An 8,571-nucleotide genomic window follows, 5' to 3' on the forward strand; every position below is an offset into this window, starting at 1 on the left:
CTAACTCTGTGTAGAGAAGACTTATGCAGATGAGTTCAGCAACATGCTTTATGCATTTGATGCCGACACCCACAGATGGTTCAAGCCTATGGTTTCTGGGACTGTTCAGGGTGGATGACCGGCCACTCAGCCTGTGTCTTGGGTAAGGTCATGTATTTCTATGGAGGATACATCCAGGGGTCTGGATGCAATAATGATATATACTGTACAAGTTGGACACCACCACAATGATCTGGGCTTTGATTAACACAAAAGGCACTCTAACACCACCTGTTTCAGAACAAAACAAAGTGTACAACTACCCAGCATTATTTCACTTGGCTTTTCATGGATTAAATTATACCAACGCAACAGATCAAGATGAGTGACAATGTTTGGATGGCCAGGTATACTGTATGAAACCCAATATTCTAATAAAGTTAATCATCCCCTTAATGCTGTGTAATCAGTATAAAATCTGTATTTTAAAAACAAACAAATCTTGACGAGACAACAGCAGACAGCTGGGATCTTTTGTTTATTAACATTCCACATCTGAAGCAAACTTATTTCTTGAAACAGCGTGAAATGAATTCCTTTCTAGCCGCTACACCTTACAGTATAATTTCACAATTTTATAATTTCTTCAGTAATAACAGATTGTCACAGAGCTCAAGCGCGAAACAAGTCAACAAGTCACCCTTCAGTGGTCCTTATTAAAATAGTAATCATCTTACTGTATTATAATATTTGTGTTTTAGTTTATATCAAATATTCTTCATTTAAAGGTGTAACAGTAAGCCTATAATTGAAAGAATGTATTTGTTCAAGGTATCCTGTTCCAAACAACAGATTGCAAATATACTGAGGTATTCAATAGTATTTTCTATAAGGACCAGTAGGCCAGCTTTAACAAAGACGATAACATGTCAAAAAATATAATAGAGAATCACAGGAGTACACACCTACCCTGGCAGTGCCCAACTGGCATGATGTGACAATACGTGAGTAACAGGTATTTACAATGCCAAGAACATGCTGAATACACACACACACACACACACACACACACACACACACACACACACACACACACACACACACACACACACACACACACACACACACACACACACACACGCGTTTAAAAAAAATGCAAAAGATATAGTATAATGAGTAAAAAAAAAAAGCAGTAGCATTTACAGTACAATAGTCAGTACACATGGTGAATACCACACATGTAGATTGTAAATAGACCGTGTGTTACATGCACGGCACATGTAAACACACAGAACTCATTCTGTTCATTTGAAGGTGGGGTTCCAGGATCCCGAGGATGTGACTGTGGGTAGGCGGGCGTTGTGTAGCAGGCGGACTGAGAGCAGGAAAAAGCTGATACTGAGCCCACCTAGGATGACCACGCCCGAGAGCAGTGCACTGGTCACTGGGTTCATTGGCAGGGAGGAGTTACTAGATGCAGCTGAAGAATAACAAAAACAAACACAGAAACTTAACAACTATGCAATCTTTGACATGGCCTTTTAGCTATTATACTAGATGCATTTTCAGGTTTTCCAAAAGTGTGTGTGTGCGTACGCGTACGTGATGAGCCCAATTCACTCCATATCTGGAGGTTGGTTAGCAAAGTGTTAAAGAAAGCTTACCAAGTCGTGAGTTGTTGGCTGGTGTTTCATCTGTAAATATTAAGACAGCGTTCATTACAATGTTTTTTGACAAAGTACTCAAATAGGCATAAATATAAAAATATAGATAGGTCATACTTCCTTATTCACAACCACTTACTTTGTTGGGAGACAATTAGAGTTGCAAAGAACCTGACAACTTCTGATATATTTCTAAAAAATATTCTGAACTTTTCTAAGGGAAATTAAGCCCAGGAATTTGTGGAATTTTGGAAAAGTGCACAATTTCAATATAGAAATTGTTTAACTTTTCTTTGGTTTTTCCTTTTTCTCTTTTAGGTGGGTGGGGGCTTAATACAAACAAGCAATAGATGTTTTTTATTCCCATTTAATTGAATTGTAACCATGCACACTGCTGAATGCAGTGCACTCTTTCATCACATGTACAGATTTAGAACAAAGGGAGGAAGCGCTGCATGGATCAGGTCTCTAGACAGGTGCTACATGTGCTCTTTGGTGGAACAGGTATACATAAACACAAAGTCCAAGAGGTAATGCTTTGTCTCCCCAGTCGCATAAACATGGAAAAAAATCCAAGGCACAGTCTTCAAGTGACCCTATGGATCCTGTTGAAGACCTTGTGTCAAAATAGTTGCCTTGCTCAATAATGAATTGATTTTTTTTTCTTCCACTTTTGTATTTTTGTCCTTGTTGGTCTGCAGTTTATGCCACTGGGGAGACAAATCAGCATCTCTTGGACTTTGTGTACAGATTTGTCAGTATCTCATTAAATAGGAATTGAGTGAGATTGCAACGTCTGCATGCAAAATATTCTCCCATCACATGTGTAGTCCACACTATGCCAACACTACAGTAAGTCACTGTCTGAGCCTAAGGACGCAGGAAAGTATTAATTGATCATACTAGAGTGACTATTTTCATATTTATTATTATATTTCAGTTAACTAGCAGATATAGTAGCCAAGTACACAGCTTATAACTTAACATCTTCTGCTCACTTTTTCTAGAAGTTAACGGTGTGGGACGTAGCTTGATTGAGCATGCTAATTGAAGAGTTTTAATTAATCATTCGTCTTGTAAAACATTTCTTTCATAAATGAGTTGTTCACTTTAAACCATAAGGGTGTGTTCACACTGTCCACCTGTTAAGAAGACACAGTTGATCATGATTGGTCAGATAAAAGATATGCCTATTTCTCTATTTGAAAGCAGCTGAGAAAAACAAAGAGCTTTTTCACTATGTGATTGCCTTTTGGTAATTTCTCATAGGTTTTAATGTAAAAAGGGGTGCCTTTTTTGTGTATGCACACAGCAAACATTGTCAACATTGTCAACCTAAATTAGTTAACTTGCTACCTAGCTAATTCACCACATGGCACATTTCACATTGAACGTATTTGCGAAATTAATGGGTTTATTCGGCATCATTAATTAATGAATGGACTTCTATCTATCTATGGGTTTCTATCTGACATGGCAAATATAGCCTTACTGACCCCTATTTCCATTTTATTCCCATTATTTCCTGGCATTTCCCACTAATTCCCATAAATTCTGCATACATTTCCATTAAGTGGTGAATTAACGAATGATGCTTATTGCTATGGATACTATAAACCAATCCATCTTCATTTAGAACAAACATGACACGGAAGCCACCCAGGATTAACTTCTTCCAGCTATATGAATGGAAATGTTCTATGTATTTATTTCTATGTAATTAGATAATATTTGAGAAGTTTTAAAGTGTATGCTGACGGCATGGCCAGGTATCAGATTTCCAGGGATCCCTGCGTAAAGAGGAAAATGGCTCATGTGATGCCCTGGATCCCTGAGGGATCCTCTGGCTACTAGAGGAGCCGCTAGAGTCTAGCAGATCAGGGAGAATTTATCAGTGGTACAATCTGATTCCATTTATGGGAAATGGGCCGAGGAGGAATCCAGGGATAATTCCCGGCACAGAATGAGAGATGGGGCCTGAGCTGAGCCGTGGCGGTCCAGGCACCCTAGGCTGCAATGCCAGCCTGACAACGTGTTGCGGGTTCGAATCCCAATCCCGAAGACCTTTGCTGTGTGTCACTCCCCATTTCTCTCCCCATTTCCTGTCAGTCTACTGTCCTATCATTAAAAGGCATAAAAGTCCAAAAACAAATCTTTAAAAAAAAAAAAAAAGAGATGGGGGACTTAGATGCGACACATTATGCGTGTGGCTGTGTATGTTATGTAAATGCCTCTGTGTGTGTCTGGGTGTTGCTGTGGGCCATTACTCACCACTCCTGGTGATGATGGGTCCAGCAGAGAGGATGGCCTCCTCAGATGCTGGCCTAGAATTTGGCTTCTGCTCCACATCCCGCCTACGGCGCCGACCGCAAATCTAGCAATTGCATTTTCAGACTTTAAAAAGCTCCTTTCATTATAGGACATGCATATCGCAGTAGTTTTTCATGTTCACCATGTCTGTTTGTCTGCCTTTCTGCCTGTTAGCCAAATAACACTGGGCCAGACGTTCTGGCCAGCCTGCTGATGTTCTTGTAAATCATCTAATTTAAGATTCACTTTTGAGCTGAAACGGTCAAAGGTCAAGATCACAATACAAGTCTAAATGTCATAATGTTGATACAGTATTCAAGGAATGAAGAGTCTTAAGCACGTCATCAAAGTGTCCATACATGGTTTTATTGCTATTAAGCAGTTTTGCTGGGGACCCCCTGGATTCATTGGCATGTGTGTGAATGATCTGATTTTTAATTTAGTTTAACAGGATCTGGCCATCAGTTCAATTTAGAAAGAAGAAGAAGGCGAAGTAGACTATGGAAAGTAGACCATGGAAATAATAATTTACTTTTAAAGCATTTTTTGAAACTGGGTTACAAATTGATCCATCTATGCCTTCTCTCTCAGATTTCCTACTTACTATCTTATGTCAGAAAATAAAATAAAGTACAAAGGGATGAGGACTAACCACTCCCTCTTTAAAAACACAGCATGTGTACTCCATTGTGTCCACTGGACTAGTATACATTTAGGGCTAGATCTATGTTGATGACCCGGGTCTTAAGGGGTAGGAGACAAAACATGTTTTTGAGATGTTAATGGATATAATTTAAACAAGACCAGGAGACCTGGTTCTGCTAGACCCAGAATAAATTCCTAGTACTTCGCATGACGTGTGGAGAAGAAAGGGACAGACCGAGGTCCCTTTTATGCCCATGTATGAACGAAAGGGGGACAGACAAAGCCTCATGTAGGCTGTCTGCCCATGTATGGACGAAAGGGGGACAGACGAGGTCTTTTTTGCCCATGTATGGACGAAAGAGGGACAAAGCCTCATGTAGGCCGACCCTCTGGGTCTGGCAATTATATTATTGCGTGATAGAGGACATAATACGATTTCTTAATATTTCATCAGGAGCCATCCAGGCTCCTGGTGAAAACAAATGTTTGAATATTTAATTATATGATATACAATATTTAAGAAATGCCCTTTGTTTTGCGGTTTTCAAAAAAAACAAAAAATCTCACAGAATCAAATGTTTTATGGTAATGATTCACCAGGAGCCTGGATGGCTTGATCGTAGGCTTAAAATAATTGATGTATAATTGTAGAGAGACTTGTGAAGAACTTATACTTACCGGCATGAGCATGATGCAGTCATCCACCCGGCAAAGCTTGGTGACACAGTGCAAGAACACTGTTGACATCTTTTGATGTCGGTGTTTAACAAAACGGAAAACCTCAAAGGCAAAGCGACCCATCTGACTGTTCCCATTCTCAAAAACGGTTGTCTGTGGGTCTTTGTGGCAGCTGTTTCAAAAGAGCACAACACATTCATATACATGCATGCATTGAGCGCACAGACAGGGAGACTACGCTATGTTATAATGTCAATTTGAGAAACTTTCCAGCCTTGTGATTTTAGAGCCCATTAGAGTTAATTGATGTATGTATGGTGGTCTGGTGAATAGGCAATGGGGCACTTTTGCTTTTTATCCAGGCATTCTTTGAGAAAAAGACAGATTACCCAAAGAAAAGGTCATAACGCAGTTCATCATTTGGATTCCCTGAGGGGGTTGTGTAACAGTAGTCCATCAAGATATTCCATCTATGGAGAGACAAAACTGTAAGGCCTTGATGGAGAATAGAGATATAGCTACACAAGGACTGGCGCCTTCACACAGTTTAATAACATAATGACAGAAGGCATGAAAAGAAAACCTTAGAGGCTGGATTTTATTTGGAAAAGATGGTGATTGAAAAGATATTGATTAAATGTTGTTGAATGCTCACAATGTTTTCTTACTTTACCAGTGTATGACATTAAGACTATGTAATACAGGGCTACAACATGCTCTAGGTGTCTAATGGTTAACCATCTATTGGGAGAATCTGCAATACCATGGATATATAATATAACATTTCATACCGTTTATCTAAGTTTGTGGCTTTGACAGCTGCAAACACTCTGGTTTTTAAAGCTAACCCTGCCATTGGGATTGAGAGAGGCTGGTAGTATGTTGAGTCCTGTGCAAAAGACAGGATAATAAGAAAACACAAAATCAAATATACTGCTATATGCTGTATATATTTGGATTTTATTTTATGTGACACAATAGCCGCTAAGTGTGTGGTATTTATTATGTTTTTCACACCAAACCTCATTTCATACTCACATTGTATAAGATCATACTTAGAGTGCTCACAAATGTACCATTGCTTTCCTTCACAGATATTGCAGCAGATGAGCTATGAAAAGGTAGTTTGTGGTTATTATTATGTATTCACATCATTAACACGGTAATACACACAAGTAATACATAATATGAAATTATTTTAATTTATCAATCTTAGTAAAGGTAACATTTTTAAGAATATGTGTATTTGAGATATAAAAGGGAGCTGCCAGTAAATGCAGAAGACGAAATGTATTATCGTACTGTTGTCCCAAAAATAAAAGAACAAAAGAAAAGATGTGAAGAACCACATGGATATTGAATGCCTTTTCATCTGAAATGTTTCTTCAGGTATTTCCTTTATCTGAAGAAGACTTTCAGGTGAAAGGCTTTGGAAAAACGTCTGTTGTATTTTCTATTGATTAGTGGTAGAAACCAGTAGTGTGTTCTAGGTTTTTTCGGAGGGATACGATAATAATTCCCTGCATGACATGCACATGGTTGTGGACATACGCTAGCACATTTTCAATGGATGAAAATGGTTAGTAGAGGCCTACGCTTGGCTACGAAAGATTCTGCAGGTCACACTACATATATAGCGTAACAAGATAGAACACACCACTGGTAGAAACTTTGACATATCCTAATCTATATTTAAAATATAATGGAAACTTTATTTTGTAAATGACACCTCAGTATTTTAGAAATATAATGGCCAACATAGTTTATGAGCAAAAATAATACGGAACACAAGTAAAAGGTTAAATTCACTGTAAAACACGTAATGATTTGGATGGAACTTACGATGCCAACTGTGAGTTGTTGACCAGGTACTCTAGAGGGTAACTGCAGCTGAATTTATACAGTAGTCCAGGCAGGTAGCTAATAATGGTTGGTGGGTCAGGAGTGTCAATATAGCCAGAGATATTCCCAATCTGTACAAGAGACATGTTCCCATAGGCATTTGCCCCATAGGCCGTGGTTACCTGTGGAGAAAACAACAACATATCACAAAAAAGCTAAATATCAAGTGTTTACTTAAAACAATGTCAGATTCATTGGTCACTGTTTAACCACTTTAAATGGTGTGTAAAAAATTGAAAGTAAAAAGGTTATATTCCGATACAAATCCCTGCCATTTCGCTGAGGCCTTGCAAAGGCCTTTAAGTTTAACCCCAGGGTAAAAATGGTTAATAAGTGTCATCATCAAAGTGTTACTATCTAAGCAAAATATCTCAGATGCAATATAAATTTGGCATATAAATTAGGCTTAAAACTGTAATTTTCCAAGAGAAAGTGTCAGTTTTATTCCAAATAGCATCTCCATTGGAAAGGCCCTCTTCATATGCTGCAGCTGACTGTGTGCTCCTTACCTCCAGAGTGTTCCCGCAGAACTCTAGTGTATTGAGGCTGATGCTGAACAGCACCGCTGTGGGGAAAGTGTTGTTGTTGACGAAGCCCCTGCAGTGGCCATCACCATGCCGACCATTTAATGCCAGGTCTGCATCAGTGTATCCAGAAAACAACACTGGACAGAAGTTGATCTTCAAGGTAATGGTTTGAACCCCACAGTACACGCTAATGTCCCGCTCAGCTGGAGAAATAGAGAAGAGGAAGGACAGAGTGTAAAAAATATAGAAAGTGTCAGTGGACCATACTGAAATAGAAGTTCAAAAATAAGTTTAAATAAAAAAGAAAGAAGAACTAGTGTTTCCATTTTCCAAGAGAGAATCCACATTTTTGATCCAAAGTCATAATAAAAGGAGAGAGAATGACAGGTCTGACATTTGCACTATTATATAAAGCCATTTATTATTCTCACCAGGAAATCTGCTGTGGTAGTTGGCATCACAGTTGTATCCATTGAATTGCGTGGAGACTGATGCAATCTTGCTCATCATTAGGAAAATAAAGAATATTTGCTTCATTTCAGCACCTGTGAGAGGCTTACTTACTGTCATCTTCAGAATGTTAACATTGCATCAACCACATTCCTCAGGTTACGGCATGGATCTTACACTTATCTCAAGATTAGATATTCAAAAGAACACTTCTGGTTTCTTTCCAAACGATTATGAATCGTACCCACAATCCAAGTAACGCGACCTTCCTTCTTAACGTAAGACTAATCGGTCAAATCTTGTTCCCTCTACACGCTTTTATTTTAGCCCCTCTCTTGTCATGTTAGCCCCAAACCTCAACTGCTCCACCCCTTTTAAACTAAGGTGCCCCCTCTTTGCAGCTCATTCCCCCACTC

The 8,571-nt window shown here is 38.9% G+C and overlaps 1 protein-coding gene across 1 annotated transcript; it reads right to left on the reverse strand.

The window, feature by feature from the left end:
* Window positions 1–1,283: 1,283 nt before the first annotated feature.
* Window positions 1,284–8,275, reverse strand: zpld1b (zona pellucida-like domain containing 1b; the record flags this gene model as incomplete). The annotated part of the gene is made up of 10 exons (XM_084064934.1): window positions 1,284–1,459; window positions 1,644–1,673; window positions 3,915–4,017; window positions 5,277–5,448; window positions 5,666–5,746; window positions 6,068–6,165; window positions 6,315–6,387; window positions 7,119–7,300; window positions 7,688–7,908; window positions 8,137–8,275. The coding sequence occupies 10 exons, from the start codon at window positions 8,273–8,275 to the stop codon at window positions 1,284–1,286; spliced, it is 1,275 nt and encodes a 424-aa protein (XP_083921060.1).
* Window positions 8,276–8,571: the final 296 nt, after the last annotated feature.

Source organism: Gymnoscopelus microlampas, assembly GCF_963454915.1.
Source record: "Gymnoscopelus microlampas genome assembly, chromosome: 8".
Classification (NCBI taxonomy): domain Eukaryota; kingdom Metazoa; phylum Chordata; class Actinopteri; order Myctophiformes; family Myctophidae; genus Gymnoscopelus; species Gymnoscopelus microlampas.